The sequence below is a fragment of the Juglans microcarpa x Juglans regia genome, chromosome 1D (genome assembly GCF_004785595.1).
Source record: "Juglans microcarpa x Juglans regia isolate MS1-56 chromosome 1D, Jm3101_v1.0, whole genome shotgun sequence".
NCBI lineage: Eukaryota > Viridiplantae > Streptophyta > Magnoliopsida > Fagales > Juglandaceae > Juglans > Juglans microcarpa x Juglans regia.
Window position 1 is genome coordinate 41414049 of NC_054594.1, and position 25023 is coordinate 41439071.

Consider the following 25023-nt stretch of genomic DNA (forward strand, 5'->3'; position numbering starts at 1 on the left):
CTGCGACATGGAGGATGGCTCCTTTGTGCTTATTATGGTGTATATGGATGGAAAGAAATGAGAGGTGCTTCAACAACAAGGAGAGAGCTAGGGGGGAATTATGGAATTTTTTTGTCCTTTCTTGGGTTCAATGGCATTCAGCTATAGTTTTAAAGAGGGAATGTTCACGAGTTTTTTGGTTTCTTTTCAGCTTTCTAGAATGTAACTAGGTGTCTCTTTTATATACTTCCTGTGTATATGGGATTTGCCTAGTTTTGATCAACGAAATTTCTTACTTATCAAAAGAAAGAAACAATTTTCTCAAACTTCCAAACAAAACACAAAAAACAATTAAACTTTTCAAATCTCAAAATAAAAATAATATTAAAATATTATATTATAACAATATTTTAACTTTAAAATATTTTTATTCAATTTTTTCTCTCATTTCCCAAAACTCCATAAAACATCTTAAATCAAACAATTTCACTATTATTCTCATATTTCTCATCCCATCTCATTTCATCTGTGTGACCAAACGAGGACCTTGTTTGTTTTCACAACTCTTCTCAACTCATCTCATCTAATTATTATAACTATTTCAAATTCTCACAAAATAAAATAAACAATTTAAGTTTTTCAAATCATAAAACAAAAATAATATTAAAAAATATATTCTAACAATATTTTATTTAACTTTCAACTTTTATCTCAACTCATCTCATCTCATTTGGGAAAACAAACCAAGTTTAGTCTTCCATATTTTCTTTCATGGGAATGTACTTGTAGAGTGTCATAAGGGACTTATAGTACAATTGTACAGTAAATCTCCCCTCCATTCACTCTATAATTATACACAAGATTGAAGAAATCTATAAATGTGTCAATTTCCCAGTCTTGGGCAGCTCTTAGGAAAATGATATTCTATTGAGGATAAAAAGTAACCAACCCTTGGAGCGAAGAAGGTGGAGCAGCAGCTGAAGTGTTAAAAAAACTCTGATGGGAATTAAAACAAAATATAAATGGCAAACCCTAAAACTTCTAGCCAGTCAGTTCACCAAGAATATGGGGTTTTGTTTTCTGAAGTTGTCCTGCCAACACACCCATATATGTGGACATCCCCCACATCACATGACTAAAACCAACCGCATAAAAAAATAATAACAACAAAAGATAGAATAATAAATCTATGCGCCCAAAGTTTTCTGGAAAGTAAAGGGAGATTTTAAAACGGTATGTTAATGTTTTAAACTTCAAGCTACAACACCTTAGCATTCAAATAATAAATCCTAGTATAACGTCAAAGAAGCGTGGTCATACCTTGCATTGCGAGAAAGCGAAGTTCGGGATTTGATGATGCAACAGTCTCAATCAGACTTCTATTCACTGTTACATAAATCATTTCAATAAGAGGGAAAAAAATTTCATTAACTCAAAAATAGTATTTACTTTCTTTTCGGATAAATATATGTCAAAACTTTGATATCCAAGGAAACACAAACAGTAGATCAGAATGTTATACCCTGCGCCCACGATTTTGACTTTGTTGGCCAAAGCAACTCACAAAGTAAAGAAAGCTGATGCTGCTTATGATATAAATTAGAAGAAGGCGGCAAATATGGATGACCACCATGAACCCAGAGCAGAGACTTCTCAGAATGAAAATTCCAAGAAGAGACTTTGGCCATATTCTCCAGCTTCTTGCTTTCCCTCTATGCCGAGCAAAGTGAAAGTAATTAAAGTCATGTACATTACAGGAACTGCTAGAAGACAAAATGCGCATTATTATGGTCTGCTTACCAGCACAATATCAATTGCTTCTGGACAGATATCATTCAATTTTTCCTTCAATTTGGCAGCATCCTTCATCAAAGACCGCCAAGAAATTAGGAGCTGCTCAACATTTGATGACATAACACCATTCCAGAACTGTATGTGATCTTCAAGAACGTCAGTGTACAACCGAATCAGCACATCAAAAGAAGGAGACTCCACAAACATAAATGGTGGATCAACAAATTTATGAAGGATATCCTCCTCCATTACTCGCAGAGATTTCAAAATTGGTATGAAGGACTGAGCTTCATCCTGCTCCATCAATTGTGGAGATTTCAAAACTGGGTTGAAACACCGAGCTTCACTATAGTCTTGGCAGCTCTCAGCATTCCATTGTTGATAACTAACCCGCAGTGGACCTAGGCAGTTAATGGCATTACTTAAATATTTACTGCACAACTTGCTCATATCACTTGATGCAGCTAAATCAACCAACTCAAATGACAAGATAGGTATAGGCTGCATGTCAAAATCTACTTGGTAAAGTGATGCAACCTCATGGCGTCGGCGAGAAACGTAGTTCCAAATTGGATGCTCCATGACCTGCTTGATTAAAGTCGAAAAAGAACTCAAACACTGACAGAATGGCTGCAATTGAGAACTAAACCAGCTAAACCAGAGAATATAAAGCTCAATATCACTTTCAGTGGCTTGTTCAATGGTCCAGTTAGCAGCAAATAGTAGCATCTTATTAGCCAATGCCAAATCAAGTTCAGTTCTACCAAAGTTTGAAACTGCACCCATTGAAGCCCTGGGAAATATCATCTGTTCTAACTTCTTTACATTTAGAAAGTGAGTTCTTGCATGGCCACAAGCAGTTGATGTCTTGTCCACAGGGTACCCAATCCTAGCAATTTCATATGATGCACATCGAGTCCCCAGGAACTCCAGATACATGCAGTTTTGTTTCACACAAGCTTCTTTTGAGTACCATATAAAATCTCTTATTTTCAATGGCATTGGCCATCCTCCAGGCAAACACAGAGAATGTGCCAATGATGAATCAGACAATTCTATAACTTGTAAATAATCATGTTTAGCCTGACTAATAATATCCCCTCCTGCCTCACATAAAGAAGAAAGATATGTATGCTCCCAACTGACATGGAGACTCCACAGAGGCTGATTACCATTCATTAGAAGCTGCTGGAGTAACTGAACCCAACGTGCCAGCTCAAGATAAGTAATGTAAATATTGAGGCGTGATCCTTCATCCCTAGCATAGATGTGTGCTTTGGCCATCGACTCAACCAATCTACCACCAGGAATACCTGATAGAATGAGAAATCGCTCCACATCTTTTAGTTCAATCTGCTTAGAGCTGTACCCACTTCCCTCATCCAGAAACCAATATGGCTGCATCATAAATATTTCAACTCCTCTATTTCGCATTGATCGCGAAACTTCACCATAGTTCGGGTTAACAGTAAGGAACATTCGAAAATTAGGGTGTGGATGGAGAACCACTGGTTTTCCATCAACAATTCCACACTCGTTAATCATAATTGAGCCAGATGGCTCCACTAAAGAGTTGATTCTGTCAAGAACCTAAACAAATAAAGAAGAATTAGATGACCAGATAAATATGCATTAGTTATAATCAAATTCATCTCCAAAAGAAGACACAATAACAAGATATCAGGAGAATAAATGTCATCAAATCAAGAACATGTCACATACTGTAGGGTTACAAAGATTTGCGTTCTCCAGAACAATCCATTCTCCATGTTCTATAGATTTTATCAGCGGTCCCATAACCCATTCAAACTTGGCAGAAATGGGCCTTTTCTGATTACCGTCTTGCAACTTCAAAACCATCTTCATGGCGCTATCAAGATCCATGCTTGACCATGACACAGGTAGAACATTTCTCTTATGATCCAACTTTAGTTGTTCGATGATCTCAACTAACATACCAAGAGAATCAACCATTCTCTTCCACTTCTCCGCATACAAAGAAGTAGATCCTGATACAAAATCATAATCCATGCTAGATAAAAAGGCAATCCATCTCGTAATTAACAGATCTTTTCTTTTGCCCAAAAATGTTTCCTTTGAGGAGTCCAATTGCATACTATAATACTCTTTAACATAGCACTCAACTTGATCAGCAACAATGCGAAAATTTCGGAAGGCATCATATTGCTCAAAGCATCCAAGTAATTCAGATATATCAGTCGCAGCCGAAAGATTTAATTCATGCAGTACACTGCCAGTGAGCTGAGCAAGCAACCTTATCAATGAGGTCTTACCAGATGAAGGCGGACCCATCAAGATGCACAGCCATTGATGCTGCACACAATGTGCTGCAGCTTCCAAGCATTGACGAATTCCGGGAACAATTTTAAGCTGACTACTTGGCATTTTAGATGATTGAACATAGTTCCTTTTAATGGCAGTTTTCCCCACAATTAAGTATCGAGAATTGAGCTGAACCCGTGGGAAAGGATTTATAAATGGCTTGACCTCAAAAACCTCCTCATATAGCCGTAGGATCTCTCTGCGGTCAGCTGCTGTACGCATTCTTTGAATGTACAGAATGTTGAGGAAACAATAATCTCTTAAGTTCTCTGGTGTACCTAAATTAAAGAAAACAACTCTTAGAAAACCCAAATTATTTTGAAAACAAATATAGATTCATAAAGAATCAATCAGATTAGAAGAAACAAGACATAGAACCTTGTATTATCTGACATGATCGAATCACATCACGCAGATTAAACTCCCAAGGTGAGCCATCCTGTGCAAACTTGTGATACATCATAGTGTCTTCATGCAATCGTTTGTTAAATAGTATCAGTTTTGATAGCATAGACCTTGGGATTGAAGGATAAAGTGAACTGCAGATGAAAAGATGGTCATCCTCAACTAACTCATCCACGTAAACCTGAAACCCATGAATATTAAACAGAGCATCAGTTTTGCACATGATATTACATCCACAGTGGAAATGACGTCTAGACAAACATACCTTAGTAAAACGGTTGAGGAAGGATTTTGGAAGTCCTTTTCTGCCACCACCTTGATGGGAAGGATTTTGACATGCAAAAAGTCTAAAAGAGGAGGGGCACTTAAAGGTGAGACCCAGTTCTGGGATAAAGACCTCAGCACGGTGATCAAGAATGGCATTCAAACCCTACACACCAATGAATTTCCATCAATGAGGAATGTTCTCATTTAAATAAATAATATATAACTGAAAAATACTCTGAAGCAGTAATTTCAGAAGAGGCATCAACAAAATAATAAAATGATAAAATAGGTTCAAGACAGTACCTCTAACACAGATTGGGGAGCAAGATTGAGTTCATCAAGCAAAACCCAACACCCTTCCTTCAAAGCCTGTAAAGGAAGAAAGAAATTCAACATATTCTAAAGCCAGTTAGAGACAATAAACGTTTAAGATAATACTACATTTTAACCTGCAATAGGATCCCATCAGACCATGCAAACTGTATTCCTTCTTCTCTGTCAATTGGTAAGTCTGATCCCAACAAGTCCATTATATCAGTCTGCACAAGAAGCATGACTAATAATACTACGACCCAGTGGAAAAGATTGCAGATCATGAAAGATATATAGAAAAAGAACAAAGAAAAGAAACATAGGACCGAGAAATTATGAGAGCTACTCACCTGCTCAGACAAGTTTATACGCACAACTTTATGTCCGGAAAATTTGCCCAAGGCAACAATCAAACTCGTTTTCCCGACACCTGGACTCCCTTCCAGTAGAACTGAAAAGGATAGATATATTTGGAACATCAAAAAGAAGAACACCAATGGGGTAGAATTTTAGAAATTTTGGAAATTATTGAAGATAGACCACAAACAATGGAAGGAAGATACCAGGCTTTGGAAGCTGCATAGCCCTCAGCACCCGATAGGCATTTCTGCAGGTGGTTGGTGCTAAAAACTCAAATCCCCCAACCTCACACCTTTCACAACCTATAGGCACAACATTGTTTTTGATAGGTAAGATAAATTTTATTGAAACATGTAAAAAGGCATTGCACAAGTACACAGGGAGTATACAAAAGAAAACACCTAATTACAGTCTAAAAACTAGAGAAAATGATACAAGAAAGTCATGAAAGCACAACATGTAAGTCATAATATGTATAGGCACAACATGTAAGTCACTGACAACAAATTAGAGGTTTTGTTACTTTCTAAAAGTCAAGCAACCATAATTACAAGAGAATTTTTACTTTAGTCACAGTCGAAAGCATCTTTTTTTTTATAGGGCAATCTTATTCAAAGTGCAAAGAAGCACAACCCAAGTACACCATTATACATACAATATAAAACGCCCAACTGGTGGAAATGAAAGCATCTGAACTCAATTAAAAATTGTTTAAAGTTCATGAATAAACAATATATCATTTTTAAGTTCTATTGCAACATTAAAATATCACAAAAAAATCACATATAGTCACCTTTTTCAATGTAGAATGGATTGATGCCAAAGATATTGTCACATTGCATGCTATCACTGCACGAAATATCTGCAGTCATTCCGAGATGACCCCAACCATAATTTTCCATTCTTGAAAGGTTTGTGTGCATAGAATCAGCAGTTTCCACCTATTGCATCAGAAATAGCAAGCAGTCTTAATCAGTCACCATATAACATATTTGTAGTGAAACGAAGTGAAAGATATTGTTGATTTTCCAAAATAAAAAAATATTTTATTGATCGTAGGAATAGGTAAAAGCCCAATTACACGGGTCATGAGCAATGCATAGGAGTGATGTTCTAGTGATACAAGAAATTCAAGAATGGTCATGCCAATAAAATCAATTACAATCGACCATTGGAACAATGTGTTCAAAAAAGAAAGTTTTGAGTTCATCCAATGACCGCTCATAATCTTCGAAGCTTCGCTCGTTCCTCTCCATCCAAAGACACCACCATATGCAGATCGGAATCATCTTCCAAATTGTGGCAATCTGAGAAGTGCCTTGGAGACCTCTCCATGAAGCTAAGAGGTTGATCACCCTTCTTGGCATCACTCAAGCTACACCCACCCTAGCAAAAAAGTCATTCCACAAATTCATGGAAATCTCACAATGTATTAGTAGATGATCGACGGATTCTCCACTCTTTTTACACAAACAACACCAATCCAAGAATATGAGTTGGTATTTCCTTAGGTTGTCGGTAGTGAGAATATTCCCCAAAGAAGCTATCCATACAAAAAAGGATGCCTTTAAGGGGGCCTTTGTCTTCCAAATGCTCTTCCACAGGAATGAATTTACATTATGGTTATAGATGGATTGGTAGGAGCAGCATACTGTGAACTTCCTGTTCGCTAAAGGGCGCCAAAAATCCCCCCCCCCCCCCCCCCCCCCCCCCCCCCCCCCCCCCCCCCCCCCGCGCATAGGGACAGAATAGACTAGGTTGTAAAATTCAGAGACTGCTTCAACTTCCCAATCATGGACAGCTATAAGGAATGTGACATTCCATTGCGGAGTAGCGTTACATTGGTCAAGGAGGTCCGCAATCGAGGCTTCCTTAATTCTTGCTATACCAAAGAAGTCTAGATAGGCTTCCTTAAGTGCCCTGTTACCGTACCGTATGTCATGCCAGATTTGATTCGGGACTCGTCACCCACCTCAAGACAGATAAAACTAGAAAATTTAGTTCATCCATGCCAAAAGTGCTTCCAAAGCACCACCCCATAGGATCCACTCACCTCATGCGAGCACCAATCTCCCCATGCTCTACCATACTTTGAGCCTAAAATTGTTCCCCGCAAAGCTCCATGTTCTATGGGATATCTCCATAAACATTTGCCCAACAATGCCTTATTAAAAAGCTGCAAATTTCGGATACCCAAACTACCTTTGGAAATTGGGGAACAAAAGTTGACCCATTTTACTAGATGAAATTTGAACACATCATTCATCCCACCAAGGCTCCCATTGGAAATCTAGTTGTGTTAAGTACATCCACTTCCAACTAGTGAGTTTCCGCTCCAAACTTTACACGGTGTACAAGAATAGATCCCCAATGACAACTCCACATTGAGAATTAAGACGAGTGACAAAATCCATCCACAAACAGGAGTTGAATTCTAATAAAGGACACCCCACCAACTCAAGAGTTAGGATCTATTCATCCACATATATCAAAACAAGTTCAAAAGTCGTGATGTATCTTTTAGTCCACAATTGCCAAGACTAGCATAAAGAGCAACACCGTAACATGATGGCAGTTAGCACCATTGCAAGTAACTTCTCTACCCCTTAATAAAAGACTCCTAGGTGCTTTTCCTCACATTCTAGTGTGTATTTTTCACATTTCTTATTCTACCAGTAGACAAGCCACAAAAAACATAAATATAATGTTCCCAGAGGATAAGGATTATGATTTCGAGTTTGTTAATTTTAGTTTTAATTTTGTTTTCTTTAATTTTGTAGGGCTATTTTATGATCTTAAGTGTTAGGCAATTATTTAGGGCCTCAAATCAAAGAGTAGCAAGGCCCTATTTTAATAGGTTCACCCATAAGGAATCCAACCTGTATTTCTTTATTAAAAAAAGGATTTCTGCTTTTGACTAATCTGACAGCCCTTTTTTAGGGATAACTGCTAAAATTTAAGTCATTTTCCTAAAAGAGCAGTGGCGTACTTCATCATGTGGATCTTATCATCCCGAGTCAAATTGATGTGACACATTTTAAGTAACTTCACAAGTCAACCACATAAGTAGAAAACCACTTAAAATGTGACACGTCAACTAGTGTGACAAGATAATAAATTTAGGATGAAAAACAACATTTCTCTTCCGAAAAAAACTTGCGGTCAGCTTTTCCTAGCAATTCTTGGAGCTATTTCCAAATTTTCTCTAAGGTAACCAAGTCCTACGAAAAGTCTAACATCCATATCTGATAGTAGCTTTCATAAAGAGACCAAGAAACCAAGAAATCTTTGCATTAGAGATGCTATTTTGTTTCCTAAATATATTTCCACCAATAAAGTTGTTGCACTTTGCATTAAAGACCAGAATTAATGTTTTAGTTTCTTTTTATAAGTCATAATGAAATGGTACATTATTAAATTTCATTAATGAAGTTTGCTTAGGTGTTAATCTTTGCACAAGGATATCATCCTATCCCTAACAGTAAGAGGGCATTACAGAAACACTACGTAGTTTGAGCAGCAATAGAAACGAAGAATTTAGAAATAAAGAAAAGATTAATTAAAACAGGACACGTGACACGGTTTAAGCATAACAATATTGTTTTCCCGACTATTCCCGAGGGTGCACAAGCCCTCAAGAAGGAGTTTCCCGCAATTACAAATCGGGTAATTCAGGGGGAAAATCCCCCAATCTGATGGCCCCTAGAAATTGTTTGCACCCAAGGGGATTTGAACCTTAGATTTGGGGGGAGCATAGCCCCAAGCCTAAGGCCTTTACCACTTGAGCCAACCCCTAGGGGTTTGATAACTAGAAGTAATAGACCAAAGAGCCAGAAGAAAACACACCTGTAGTTTTTCTAAAAGAAAAGATAAGCAGCTCTCCCTTAACTCTCCAGCATCTCTTTTAGAAATACCAGACCCTGAGAAAAACATGTAAAAGAGTGAGTGACATCAGAGAAAAGGACTAACCACTTTGGAATGGGAACAATTTTTTTTTTAATACCTTAAAAAAGTACAAATACATACTATTCTAACTGTTTTATGCCGGACTTCTAGATAAAATAAGTGAAACTACAAGGACACGTATTGCTTTCACAAGGCAAGAATATACCTAAACTCAGTCCATCAAGCAAAACAAGAAATGCCCCATGAAGGAATGCATATTCAGGCCCCAAACTCCTCTCAGTCATGTTAATAAAAGCAACCCAAGAGAGAAGATCTCTAACAGTAAGCATTCGCCCTGGTTGCAACTGGTTGAACCACTGTAGCACAAAGAATATGAAACATGGAGTTAATATGAGAGACTTATAATTGTTTCTTGGGCAGCAACCAATAGAAAGTTGCCTATAGCAGTTCCAGATACTTGAGCCACTGATCAGCCAAAGCCCCAAGCCAAAAAAAAATGAGAGAGAGACAGAGAAGGATAGACAACAAATGACAAAAACCAAAGAATGCTTTGCAGCAACCAATAGAAAGTTGCCTATAGCAGTTCCAGATACTTGAGCCACTGATCAGCCAAAGCCCCAAGCCAAAAAAAAAAATGAGAGAGAGACAGAGAAGGATAGACAACAAATGACAAAAACCAAAGAATAAAGCATTCTTTGAGAAACTCTACCCACGATGTTTAGAATTCCCTTAATCCTTCCAACCAGAAGACCGAAAAAAACTCTATGAAGCAATATGAGACTATTACATCTGAGGCCAAAATACAGAGAATCAATCAGTATCGAGGCAACAGACAAACAGGAAGGCCAAATGGATGTTGAGAAAGGTAATACTAAGTATTTGACAGAAGAATACTAAGTATATGGGATGCTATTTATATTGAATAAAGGGAGGAATACTAAAAAGTGAGGGGCTGCCCTCATGGTAGCTTTCCAAGTGTCGGAGGATAATTTGTAAGAATTCTCAAAAGTATTTTCTAAAATTGACAAAATGGATACAGGATAACACAAGTGAACTAGGCATTAACACTGTCAAATCACCATCTCAATTGAAAAATCCTGACAACGAAAAGATGAAGCAATAAAGCAGAAATGTCAAGTTGACAACGAAAAGATGAAGCAATAAAGCAGAAATGTCAAGTTGGAAAAGAACATACTTCCCAAAAACTTAGCATAGCATCCACAATGTGTGAGTTTTTAGGGTTGGAAATCCTGCACAGACAAATCTCATGATAAGCCAACCAAGAAAGTGCTGATTAACCTCCTTATTCATATAAGCAGCTACTTCATACTTTACATACCTCTGCAGAGCAATACTTCTGAGCTCATTCAGCTCACCAACAGGGGGAACCCATATCTCTGTAAACCGATTACGAAGAGCCGGTGATAGTTCCTTCTTACCATAATCACCGCCTGGGTTCATCGTGGCAAGAACAAAAAATTTTGGATGGGCAGTAATTTTCTCCAAAACAGACCCTCCTTTCTCAGCCAAAGACTAGCATGAAAAAGTGATCACTGTGAATATACACTAGATTGAAGATGCATAGTTGGCAAAGGTCCAAAGATATAACACAATGTGATATGTAACCAGATATCAGTACACAAGACGTGATAAGGCATGAAATGCCAAGTAGGATAAGAAATTTTGTTTTGTTTATATATATATATATATATATATATATATAGATCATAGAACCACATGGCGATTTAAACCAAGTCAAGAACAAGCCATTTATGCAAAATTTCGTTATTTCCTTCACAAGAAAATAGAGAAACAAAATGGAATCAAATAAACCTGCTCATTCTTTCCAAAATTATGAGAGCTGCGACACCATCAAATTATTTAACATTACAAAGGGAAATGCTGTTATGGCAACATTTCAATCCTAAAATTCCTAGTCCCCCCACCCCACAAAAATAAAACAAAGGACAAGGGAAGAAACTACTTTGTTCTGTTTAACGTCAATACACCTAAACCAGTAAGGGAACTAATTTGTAGGACCATACCACCAAAAATTTCAGAAGAAAGATCAGTCATATTAATTTCCATAGAAGTACGACAACTCCTATCTGCTTAAAATAATATCAGATTCAGAATCTCAAAATGTACTGACCGCTAGCAGTCATGGCAATTCTCTGTGTAATCAATGGAAGATGAAACTTTCTTGTGGAGTTTTTAAGATTTGAATTTGCAAATTAAAGATGAAATTAAACATCGGTCATTAACCATACTGTGAAGAAGGAAAATAGTGCTATAATCCCACAATCACACAGAAATCAAAACTTTAAAAACTAATGCAACAAAACAGATTTGAGCCACAAACAGAATTCAGTTTCAGATAAGTAACCACTCACTAGTTTTCTTTCTGGCTCCAAGACACTGTTCAATCTTTCAAGTACGCTATCATCAGCCAAGGAAATTTCATCCACAAGAAATAAATCACCATGCTTCATTGCTTGTACAAGGGGTCCATCTTGCCACATAAATATGGTCTGCCACTTCTGATGCAGCTCAGAGAGTTCTGCTATTAATTTCTCTAGAATACCGATGTCTTGTTTTGTGATATCAGCACATGAGACTAGACCTTGTTTGTAATGAGTAATCATTTTACCTAGATGATCAAGAGTCGAAGATGCTTGACTAATATCTGAAGAAATGGTCTAGAGCAGAAGAAATATATAAGAAGAACATTACACAAATGCAATAGAATAAACAATAAAATATTTACAAAATCCATACTTACAAAGTCCTGGGGATAGTGGATAAAAGCCTCCGACATCATCACTTGTTCAATTTTTTCTTTAAATTTTGCGATAAGTCTTGATCTTCCTCTAATAGGATAAAACCCCTATGGCACAATTCATGAGTAGTTACTTAAAAGAAAATTAAACACTTCCAAAAGATTTTCAGAAGACATTGTAGCAGGAAGAGTAAGCAAAAGGCCTCAAATAAACAATAAAAGACACCAACCCCTAGAAAATCAGATGTCTCTGTGTACTGATGGCAGTTTAATATGTGCAATTTCAAGTCCAAAGCAATACTCAGTAATTGACAGACGGTAGTCTTCCCACCCCCAGTTTCACCGACAAGAAGTACAGGCTCACGCAATTCATAGCAACGCTTAACAAGAAAGTATAGTCTCCACATGCTTTTAGTCCAGACGACACTGCATTGGACAGGGGTCATTAGTCAAAACAAAAAAAAAAAAATTGTAAGCTAAATCACAAGCTACCAGCACCAGAAAAAAGGCAGGAGAAGTCTTGAGGCACAGCTCATACTTTTGGAGACCCCCTGAAACTCCTGCACCATCGTTGAAAGAAGGGTTCCCACCAACTCCATCCTGAATAAAAAGAACAATTTGAGAATAGTATATTCCCTCAGATTTTAAGTAAGAAATCATAATTAAAAGGCACAAACAGCATTAACCCAAATAAAGATGTTCACTATCAAGCGTTACAAGATTCAAGATTATAAAAACAGGTTAAGGAATATAGCATGCTGATACCTCATACTATCAAAATAGGCCCCAGAAAAGCAAAAAATATCGTTAAGACCAATTTACTATCATCTACATTACGAACTACATGCAGTTGCAACTGCCCACCCACACGATACCTGCTTGTACAAGTCATCTTTGACAAGTTTAGCCCTGAGCTGTCTCTCCAAAACTTCTTGGACAACACGCTTCTCATCCTCATCCCGCAACCTTTCTGCCAGTAGATAATAACCATCCTTAGCTAAATCCTCATAAGAACTCCCAAATGCCTTGAAACGATTAGCCCAACGGAGCAAATCTCGTGGAGTTATAAAACCATGCTTTCCTGCGAATATTTTGCTACTCTGCCTGAGCAACTGCAACTCCTTCATAACTCCAACAATTTTCTTAGAGTAACTTTCTGGTACTACACATCTCTTTTCTAATATTTCGCTCAACTCGTTCTCTGGTATTTCATCCACATGTAACTCAATAAAACGATTGCGAAATGCACGAGAAAGAATTTTACGCCCACCATAGAAAGTAGGTGGATTTTGAGTGGCGAAAAGCATGAAATCTGGATGTGCTCGTATAGTTTCCTGCAGTTCAGGAACAAAAAGCTCTCTGTTGTCGTCTAGCAATCTGTTCAGTGCTTCAAGCACCTCAGTTGGGGCCAAGTTAAGCTCATCCAAAACTATCCAATAACCATCACGAACAGCCTTAACTAACACACCCTCATGAAATACAAGTTTTCCACTAGCATCAGTTACATAGGAACCTAAATATTCCTGTAAATCAGTGTGTTCATGATTATTGATACGTACAAATGCGTGACCAGTTACTGCAGCAAGATACTGAATAAGGCTAGTTTTCCCGCTCGATGTAGGTCCCTGTAGGAGAACAGGATACCTTTTAATCATAATAGCACGTGCCAAGTTTCTAAGATGCTCTCTGACACTTTTAGTTAGAACATAGTTCTCCAGAAAATTATCAGACTTGGAGTTCCCTTTAAATGTTAAGTAATCATCAAAAGGTACATGTGGAGGCACATTTCCTCCCAACAAATATGACAATATCATTTTATTCATTATCTCAGCACTGGGTCCGTCCAACAGAGTAAGAAAAAACATACAGAACCCATCATATATTGCCTTTCGAAACCCAAACTTCCTTTCCGCTTTCCTCGTATATTCTAATGAACGGTAGAGAGACCTCAAACTGTATTGTGGTTTCTGATTAGCCCCATCTTGCAGCCTCTCTTCCGAGTCCTTTTTGGCTGCTTTATAAAAGCGCACAATTTTATTCACTAATTCTCGATTATTTTTGCTGTCGTCCATAAACTGATTAATAAATAGAGTCAGATCCTCATCATCCAACACATCATCGACAAAGTACTCTGTAAATCTACTCCTTAAAGTGAAGGGCAAATCCCGCTTCCCAGCATCAGTTGCAGGATTCATACATGCAAATATACGAAAGTTAGGATGTCGGTGTATATAATTAACATCTCCTCTTTCAGCTAAACAGAGTGATCCATTCTCCCCTTCAAGAACGCCACTAACTCTCTGCAAAGTCTCTGGAGGTGCCAAATTCACCTCATCAAGCAAAATCCACTCACCATTTCTCAGTGCAGTTACAAAAGCTCCTTCAACGAATGAAAACAGCATGCCTGATGAAGCACCAATATGCCCACGGGCAGTTTCAAGCTTGAAAGAGAAAGTATCCCAAGCTTTAAAACTTTCTTCATCCAAAGGTTTCTTGCGCTTTTTACCAGACCCAGATCTTCCCTCGTGAACCAACTTTCGAAAAGAATCAACGCCTTTTTGAAACCCCGCTAGTAACATTTTCCAATTCTTATCAGTAAGATGCTTCTGTAAATGGGCAAGAAAGTCAACATTGACCTGAAAATCAGCATACAACAGCACAAGTCATCTCCAGACTGTAAAACTCAGCACAAGCAAGCATGGGAAACTTTTTAAAGAAAGGAAACCTTCATGGAGAATGTCTTGGAGAAAAGATCTTCAAACTCCTTATAGAGGGGAAAGCATATGAACTGTGCATTCATAGGCTTAAATCCCCCTAATAGATCGGCAACATCACTTTGCTGACTTAAGTTCTGCAACAGAACAACAATTCATATTCAGTCAACATAGCCTGTACGAGGTGTATTGTTTACAAACAATAAATCAGTGAGATAGAAAATATACCAAAACAGTAAGTTTCTGAGTGAGTTTCATGGCCAGATACTGCACGAGTGTAGTCTTCCCTGTACCAGTTTCACCAACCAAGAGAATAGGTTCATTGCACTTAACAGAGCAAGCAATCCTCTCAAGTAAATGCAGAGAACTCCGAATCTCAGCAAAAGGTTTCTTTTGGTATGGTAACTGCAAAATTCAAATGGAAACATTAAATGCAAAAGCTAAGCTCAATATAAAATAGATACAATGTCAAAATGTCTTTCACTGACAACTCTTTGTGTGCGTTGAAGATAAACTCGACCAACTCTCAAGTCTGTGTGCAATTCCTGCAGTTCATATCCAACCATGAGATTCTGATGTGCCAACTAATCAAAAATACAAAGTTCATCACAGTCAACCACAAAAATAACCTGAATCACAGGCTTATTTTGAGGATATAAAGTCTCTGCTACTGAAGTTGGCACTGCCCACAACTTTGCAATGTCTTTCATGATAGTCACCCTATTTTCAGCTGAAGTTGAAAAGGCCGCAAATATATCAACAGCCTGAGAACACAGGAAAATGTTTCAGTTTTTTCATACAGATAATAAAAGAAAATGATAGAGAAGAAGCCAGAGACAAAGAATGTGCCAGACTTCTTGATAAATGCAAAGACCCTCATAAGCTGACAAACAAGCCCCACTGAAGCTGAAGCCTAAATCTGAGATTCGCTTGCACCATTTAAGAAGATCCCTGCCATTAAGAATCAAATGAAGCAATTATAATCATACAATGAAGATCAATTTTTCAGGGAAAAAAAAAGCAAGTAGAACGGCATTGGTTACCTTAATGAGAACCTGCTGCGATAGCTAACGGAAGCAGAGTTTCTGGTGCCAAAGCCCGCCAGTTGATGTACAGGTGAAATGTTAACATTTTCAAAGGTTTCTGTGAGAGAAATCAGCCAATGTATATGTAAGAGTATATAAAAGCTATTAACTCACAACATGTATAACCCACCTATGAGTTTCTCAGAAATTGGCTCCAGATTTGGATACCAAGCTTTTATTATATCTAGCAAGTCTTCATTACATGGAGGCATAATGATCACTTTCCTCCAAAAAGCACCGAGTTTTCCACCTGTGACCAAAGAAAGGAACTCTATAACCAATACAAACTGTACTGATTCTTTTGGTACTTCATAAGTAAGCTCTCTTAAAATTAGAATACTGAGAGAGAGAGAGAGAGGGCAAAAAAAAAGTTACAAGGAAAGCAACAGGCAGGGGTGGCTAGATTTCTTTGCATCCCCACTCTCAAATAGCCATTTCCATCCCCACTCCATACTTGAGAGACGGCTATACATTTAATGCTACACACCATCCCTTTTATCATCATCCTTCCACCATCCCATGATGTGGCATTTAATGATTGGAAACTATTTATTATGTTCCACTTGTGGCCAATCATTTCATGTCACATCAAGGAATGTTGAGAGGATGATGGTAAAGAGGATGATAAATAGAATTTTTCACACATTTAAACCCTATCCACCCACATAAAGAACTCTTCATTTTCCACCCCTCACTTACATCACCTCATTCGATAAAGCAAAAGGTTTAGAGAAATGATAATAACTTAAAAGTGACTGAGAGGACAAAACCAAAGATTATCAACAAGCAATTATCTCTTCAAATCATGAGTGAAGTACCAGGTCTATAGGCCGGGACTTGGTAAGTAATCTTCACATTAAGAATTAAAGCAGTTATGGTGGCAGTTCTAGAAAGGCCAGTCAAAACATAGTACAGCAAGACATGGATATGAGAAGCAGTGAAGAACTGAAAATCCTATGGGTATCATATAACAATTTTATAAAAAAATAAAAAAATAAAAAAGATTTTTAATATTAGCCCTCAACCCACAAGCTCAAATATGTTTTGCAATGGGAATCTCCTCTCTTTCCAAACCATGTACCCACCACTGCTATCAAAGGCATCAATATGAATTTCAGTAAAAACAAATACACAGAATTAAAAAATAATAATGCCTCGACAGATACGGTAATTTGCCAAGATGTACACAAAGCCAGGAACTGCAAATGGTGACACAAACCTTCTGCACCATGTGATATATCAAGTTTCGAAGTTGAAATTGTGGAAAATAGTCGAGACCTTTCTGCTACCATTATTTCCTGAAAATGTGAGAAATGCTTCAATTTTGAGGCATTACAGATGTTTCTAGGTTCAATGAAACCAAAAATCAGAGTAGATTACTCTTTATGAGTAGAAGATATCCGGTAACCACCACTTCAGCAATGGACTAGAAAAACAAAATAATGCCCAACAGCCCAAAGTATGGAAAATTCAACCAGGATTGTGAATCAAAAAAAGTGAAAAGCTATGACGCAATAAACAAAAGTAAAAAATCCGATTTTTCTTTTACAAGTAACAAATGACAAGGTGATTATTAAAGCATATAGTTCTTAAAAGCCTACCATTATCAGCAGCCAGCAGGGGTTACGGGCAAAAGAGAAAAAAAAAATACCTCTTGCATAAAATCTCAAGTTACATATATGTAGTATAAACCTCAAAGTTTCAAAGTGAGCTGCAGAAACCTTCATATTAATTTATCCAGATAGATCTTTCTCTTATAAAATCTAAATTTACATATATGTAGTATAAGCCTCAAGAGTTTCAAGGTGAGCTGCTGAAACCTTCATCTTATTTTATCCAGATAGATCTTTCCCTTTTATAAGCTAGAAGGCAAAGGGGGAGACAACAGGTTAGAACAGTCAATTGGGGAAGCCTAACAGAGAGGCCTTGGCAAGCCCACAAATAGTCTGACACATGGGGTTCCACAAACACCCCCTCAAGATAGACCCAACCATAGCATTTCTCAAGAGTACACCTGTTGATATCCACTCCAACCCTGTGCAATAAGCTTATCATAAAAGGTGCAAGCCTGTCTAGGCACTTCCTGACAGCACCTTCAGTAACATCCAGGTAGAGAGTGCCACTAGTCTCTGCTCTTTACCCTTTCAGGTTATTAAAACAAATTAGGAGAAAAGCTTTGAAAAAAACACAAAATCTCACTTAACACTACCACAATTTTTTTATATAAGTATGAAGAATTTATTAATCCATAATTAGGCAAAGCCCAAATACACAAGAAGTATACAAAAGAAAAACCTAATTACAAGCTCCACATAATTAGGCAAAGCTCAAGTACACAGGAAGTATACAAGAGAAAAACCTAATTACAAGCTCCACATAATTAGGCAAAGCTCAAGTACACAGGAAGTATACAAGAGAAAAACCTAATTACAAGCTAAGTGCTGTGAAAAACAGCATAAAACTCATTAAAGCTAGTCCCATTCAATACAATAGCCGAAGCCCAAAGTATCAGCGTATGGAAGAAAAAATCTCTAAACCCTCCCATCGAACGTTCCCTATTATCAAAACAACGACCATTCCTCTCATTCCAAGTACACCACATTAGACATAAAGGCACATCGTCCAAACAGCCACAATTTTACAATTGCCCCGAATTCCTATCCAACATAACAATAAATCTACCACCCTCCTAGGCAGTAGCCATGCAATACCAAGCCTAGTAAAAATTCCATCCCATAAGTCTTAACCACATCACAATGAAGAAGAAGGTGGTCTGCCGATTCTCCATTTCTTTTACACATAAAACACCAATCTATTATAATAATGCCCCACTTTCCCAGCTTATCGATAGTCAAGATTTTCCCATGGGAAGCCAGCCAACCAAAGAAAGCAATCTTGAGAGGAACTTTGCTTCTCCAAATGCTCTTCTAAGGGAAATCAATAGAAGAATGGGTCGACACAACCTTATAAAAGGATCTGACCGAAAAATTCTTATCCCCCAAATGAATCCAAAGCAACCTATCCTCCCCTCCAGCCTTTAAACTCAGTGAAAACCAGTAAAAATGTCCATCTAATCAGCCACAGAAGCACCCTTATCCAATGCCATCCTATAAAGAGAATGGAAAGCATTCTTCAAAGCAACATCGCCACACCATATATCATGCCAAAATCTTATTCTTGTTCCCCTTCCCACCTCAAATCTGTAAATACTAAAGAAATTTCTCCAACCATTCCAGATAAATTTCCAAACTCCCACACCATACACCCCTTTTTTTTTATGTCAAGGAACCTCTCCAATGCAGGGCCTTTCAGACCCACCCCTGCAGAATAAACCCCGGTCCCGTGCACGCACCCTCGGAAGTTTCCCTACACGGAACTGGTTAAATTGCTGGCTTTTCACCAAAGGGTGTAGCCCCTAGAGATTGTTTGCACCCAAGGGAATTTGAACCTTGGACCTGGGGGAGCATACCCCCAAGCCCAAGGCCTTTACCACTTGAGCCAGGGTTACACCATACACCCCATTTACTTCATTTGAGCACCAACCTACCCAAATACGCCCATATTTAACATCAATTACATTCCTCCAAAGAGCATCCCCTTCCCGATGATACCACCACAACCATTTCCCTAAAAGTGTCTTATTGAAAATTCTCAACTTTCTAAACCCCAGATATCCACAAGATAAAGGGGTACAAATCTTATCTCACTTGATCAAATGGAATTTTTTGTCATCCTCTAAACCTCCACAAGAAATCACAAAAAATATTTTCCATTATATTGGCCACCCCTACAGGCAAAGGAAAAAAGATAGAAGTATGTCGGAAGGTTAGATAAAGTGCTCTTGATTAAGGTGATTCTACCACTTTTGGACAAATAAATCCTTTTTCCAACCAGCCAATCTACATTTAATCTTTTCAATAATCTCATCCCACATTACTTATCAAAAATAATAATAATAATAATCCCATCCCACATTACCTTGGACTTATGAGGCAATCACTCCCTCCAAAATTATCAAAAACAAACTACCACTCAACTTATAGTTGCTATTTTTTATTTTGGTTACCTCAATGCACTTCCTAGCATTTTATCAATTTACTTACCTTATTGCTCTTTTTTTTTATAAGTACAAATTTATTAATACCAATAGGCGTAGCCAAGTATACTAGATGTATACAAGAGCAATACCTAGTTGGGGTGCAGAAAAAGATACAAGGAAAAAAGAACATAAAGCCCACCTAGAAAAAAGATCCTAACAAAGCCCAAGCCCAAAGACGCGCCTACCCCGAGCTCTCACCACACCACCACCAATGCACCAATGCCTATCCCACCAAACCAGGTTTTGCCCATACACCAAGCCGCTGTAAAATCCCCAACATACTCCTCAATACTTGTAAACTCCGAAGGAGCCTACTAGAAATATACAATTGGTTATGTCTTCCCTCTGAACCTCCCTTGACTTTGACTACCTCCCTTAGCGTCATAGTTGATTGTCCAAGTAAGACGCTTTAACTCTCTGCTCTTCTTAGATCTTGATTTTGTTCCAAGTACGTGACCCGCCTTTGTTGCAATGAGTAGTGCTATGAATTGATCATCAAATCCTCCATATGTAATCCCCATACACTGTTGTATCTCGTTTACCTATTTCAAAACTCAATCCAATGATGAATCGGCTATATTGCTTACCTTAATGTTCTTCCTAACATTTTATCCATTTCCTTATCTCAACAATCCCCACTCAATCGATAGTTGATATTTTTATTTTAAAATACCTTAATTCCATTCTAGTTAATTGGTTGGTTGACTTAATGCTCTTCCTAGCATTAAAGGGATAGATTATAAATCGGATATTGTCAAATTTGAAATTTTTTTTATCAACTAGGAATTTTATTAAAAATAGGCGAAGCCAAGTACACGTGACATATACAAGAACACACCTATGCATGATTGTCTAAAGATACAAGAAAATCATGTACGTTCATGCCATTAATGTCTATTACAATCTGCCAATGGAATAATGTATGAAAAAAAAAGTTCTAATCTCGTCCATTGTCATTCACGATCCTCAAAACTCCAACCATTCCTCTCCATCCATATGCAACCCCATAGGTAGATCAGTACTATCTTCCACATCAATGCGATTTGAGAATTACCTCGAATCCCTTGCCAACTGGCCAAAAAGTCAATAACCCTTCTTGGCATTACCCAAACGAGTCCCACACTGGCAAAGATATCATTTCATACGCTCATGGCTACATCACAATGCAATAATAGGTGATTCACAGACTCCCCACTTTTCTTACACATGTAGCACAAATCCAATACAATCAATCAGCATTTTCTTAGATTATCTAAGAAAAGAATCTTTCCTGGTGAAGCAGTCCATATAAAAAAAGAAGCTTTTAAGGGGGCCTTAGTCTTCCATATATTCTTCCATGGGAATGTTCTTGTAGTGTGTCTCATGAGGGACTTGTAGTATGACTGTACAGTAAAAATCCCCTTCTTGGATAGTGGTCATATAATCTTATCCGCTTCTCCAGTCAGTCTACAAGTATAACAAGTTGAAGAAATCTGTAAATGTGTCAATTTTTCAATCTTGGGCAACTCTAAGGAAAGTGATATTCCACTGAGAAGAGCCACTAGAGAGATCCATGAGCTCTGCTACAGAAACCTCCTTTCTTCGGGTGACATCGTATAGTGTTGGGCAGGCTTCTTTAAGGATTCGATCTCTGCACACCATAGGTCATTCCAAAATTTAATTCTAGAACCATCCCCAACTGCAAAATGTGTGTATCGATGAAGATTGGTACAGCCTCTTCTTATTTGTTTCTAAAGCCCCACCCCATGTGATCCGTTCACTTCATTCGAACACCATCCTCCCCACAGTCCACCATATTTTAACTCTACAATCGCCCTCCATTAAGCTCCCCCCTCTTCGTGGTATCTCCACAACCATTTACCCAATAAAAACTCGTTGAAGACCAACAAATTTCGAATTCCCAGCCCGCCTTCTCGTATTGGGGTGCAAAACGTAGCCCCAATTCACCAAATGGAACTTGAATTCTTCATCTATTTCCTCCCATAGGAAATCTCTTTGCAATTTCTCTATTCGGTGAACCACTTTGCATGGTGTTTGAAATAAAGATAAGAAGTAAGTCAGTAGGTTGGATAGAGTACTTTTATCATCGTAACTCCACCACCTTTGAACAAATAAATCATCTTCCAACTCGCTAGTTTACGCTCCATTTTTTCAACACTCCATCCCAAATAGACTACAATTTAAAGGAGGCATCCAATGGAAGATCGAGATACTTCATTGGAAAGGTGGAGACTTTGCATCCCAGAATATTGGCCAAGTTCAAAACACTTGGAACATTTCCAACCAGAACTAATTATGACTTGGCGAGATTCAATTTCAAAGCCGAAGCCGTTTCAAAGCAAAGTAAAAGAGCCCACAAAGCTTGAATGTGATTATGACTAGCCCCACAAAAGATGAGTATCATCTGCAAATAAGAGGTAAATCATCTCGAGTGTGTCGATTCTTGCATCCCTACGACAAAGCCAGATAGAAATCCACCTTCCACAAGACCTGCGATCATTTTACTAAAAGCTTCCATTATGAAAACAAAGTGTAATGGAGATAGGGGATCACCTTGCCTCAAACCCCTCGAACTTCCAAAGAAACCCATTGGCATACCATTCACCAAGATAGAGAAACGTATGGTGGAGATGCAAAATTTGATCCAAGAGCACCATCTTGCTCCAAGTCCACACCTCTCAAGCGTGTGTAACAAAAAAATTCCAATTTACACAATCATATGCCTTCTTCATGTAAAGTTTTCATAATAATCCAAGTTCACCCGACTTGATGCGACTCTCCAAGCATTCACTGGTAATGAGAACCGAGTCAAGAATTTGCAGACCTCGTATGAATGCATTTTGGAGCTTGTATATGATCTTCTCCAATACCATACTCAATCTAAAAGCCAATACCTTTAAAGGATTTTGTAAATTCCACTCATCGAACGGAAGTCCTTAATATCCACCACCCCAAGCTTCTTTGGGATAAGAGCAATGAAAGTAGCATTTAAGCTTTTTCCAAAAATACCTCGTTCATGAAACTCATGGAAGAAGCTCATGATGTCATCTTAACTACCTCCCAACATGCCTAAAAGAAAGCCATAGCGAACCCATCATGACCCGAAGCTTTGTCACCGGCCATACTTCTCACCACCTTGCGAATCTCTACACCTCAAAAGGCCTCTCTAGCCAACTTGCTTCTTGTTGACCGATCGACTATAAAACAAGGCCATCCAAACAAGGTCTCCAAGAAAATTGTTCCGAAAGTAGTTGTGCATAGTAGTTGGTAATATGATCCATGATCTCAGACAAAATCGATGTAATCCTTCCATCTACCAACAAGGAATCAATGACATTGCATCTTCTATGCGAATTCTCCATGCGATGGAAGAACTTGGTGCATTTATCCCCTTCTTTTAGACATAAAGCCCTCGATTTTGGTCTCCATGAGATCTCTTCCATTAAAGCCATCCTTTCAATATCCGAGGTGACTTGCTTTTTGCAAGCCTTTTCTTCTTCTGAAAGCCCCCTTTCCTCCACGTCTTCCAAACCCTGTAATTCGTTGAGGAGGGACTTCTTCTGTGTTCCACATTCCCAAACATTTGTTCATTTCACTTCTTCAAGTCCTCCTTGAGAGCCTTTAACTTACAAGCCAGCACATAACTCGGGTTGCCCTGTATGAGATAGGAAGACCACCATTGTCTAACTCGCTCAGCGAAGCCTTCTGATTTCAACCACATATTCTCAAACTTGAAATATAATTTACCTCCCCGTATGCCTCCACAGTCAATGAGAATGAGGAAGTGATCCAAACATAACCTTGGAAGCCGTTTTTGGATTAAATCCGAAAAATGTGCTTCCCAATTGAGCGAAATGAGGAATATATCAAGTCTTGACCAAGCTGGATGTAACCCCCCAATGGAAGGCCCAAGCCACATGACCTATACTCTAAAAAGACTAGTCAATGATACAATTGGAGCCACATTGGAACTTTTATAAAGAGCAAGAACTTTTCCTTCCCAAGTAATGTGAAATCTCATACACCACCTACCATTTTCCTTATCATATGGGGTATCACACTGGCTGTTCTCTATCACTGGACCATGTGAATGTGCCACCCACTAGAGGACTGTCCAGAAGATCTTGCTCATAAACAAAGTCTGAAAAATTCGTCATTGCTGAGCTAGAACTAGGACCTCCTAGTCATTCGCCTAGGAAGCGAATGACGTTAAAATCTCCCTCCCCAATACACCAAGGAAGGCTCCATAAGCTACAAACACCAACCAATTCATCCCACACGCCTCTTCTCTCAGTATTAGTATTGGGACCATAAACACAAGCAAAGGACCATTGATAACCATCTTCCACATTTGTGAAAGAAGTAGCCATCGTATATTCCCCCACACACTCATCCATTTTTTCCACCACCCTTTTATCCCACATTACCAAGATGCCTCCCGAAGCCCCTTAGACAGCAAATAAGACCACCCCACATGACAACAATTCCACAAACTCCATATGATGTTATGGGAGATGAGTTCCAATGATCATCAGCTCCAATATTCTTACTTGCTACTACCTCCGCCAGCTGGAACGCCCCCTCATTATCATTGTGTTTCACTATTCAAAGACTCTGGGCTTTAATATAACCAAGGTGCCAGCATCGGTTTGGTTGTCACCCTTAGAACTTGCCCCCCCCCCCCCATTGACATCTCAGTGTCCACTTGAGGCTCTTGTGCAACCACAACAGCTATAGGACTTGACTTCCAACTGTGTCAGATAGGGTGTAAATCGGTCTAGTCCGGTCCGAGGGGGTGATAGATCGAAATTTTCGGTCCATCATTTTCCCAAACCGGACATGTAGCTATTTTTCGGTTCGGCCTAATTATTTTGTTATCTTGTTTCATCTTTTTTTTTCAAATAAATTAATAAAAAATTGTTTAAATTACTAAAATTAAAATTATGTGAATTATTAATGTGAATTATATAACTAACTCGT

At 38.3% G+C, this 25023-nt stretch overlaps 1 protein-coding gene across 1 annotated transcript in view; it reads right to left on the reverse strand.

The window, feature by feature from the left end:
- LOC121247577 (midasin) overlaps positions 1-25023 on the reverse strand; it is an 83761-nt gene that overhangs the window by 38379 nt on the left and 20359 nt on the right. The window contains 28 exon segments of the mRNA XM_041145948.1: positions 1300-1365; positions 1502-1691; positions 1780-3363; positions 3496-4394; positions 4495-4702; positions 4787-4951; positions 5092-5157; positions 5238-5327; positions 5451-5551; positions 5664-5762; positions 6254-6401; positions 9307-9380; positions 9572-9722; positions 10562-10616; positions 10706-10899; positions 11760-12065; positions 12149-12253; positions 12376-12571; positions 12684-12745; positions 13021-14781; positions 14871-14996; positions 15088-15264; positions 15348-15404; positions 15489-15623; positions 15714-15810; positions 15903-16002; positions 16075-16194; positions 17164-17242. Coding sequence (XP_041001882.1) covers positions 1300-1365; positions 1502-1691; positions 1780-3363; positions 3496-4394; positions 4495-4702; positions 4787-4951; positions 5092-5157; positions 5238-5327; positions 5451-5551; positions 5664-5762; positions 6254-6401; positions 9307-9380; positions 9572-9722; positions 10562-10616; positions 10706-10899; positions 11760-12065; positions 12149-12253; positions 12376-12571; positions 12684-12745; positions 13021-14781; positions 14871-14996; positions 15088-15264; positions 15348-15404; positions 15489-15623; positions 15714-15810; positions 15903-16002; positions 16075-16194; positions 17164-17242 — 7411 coding nt within the window.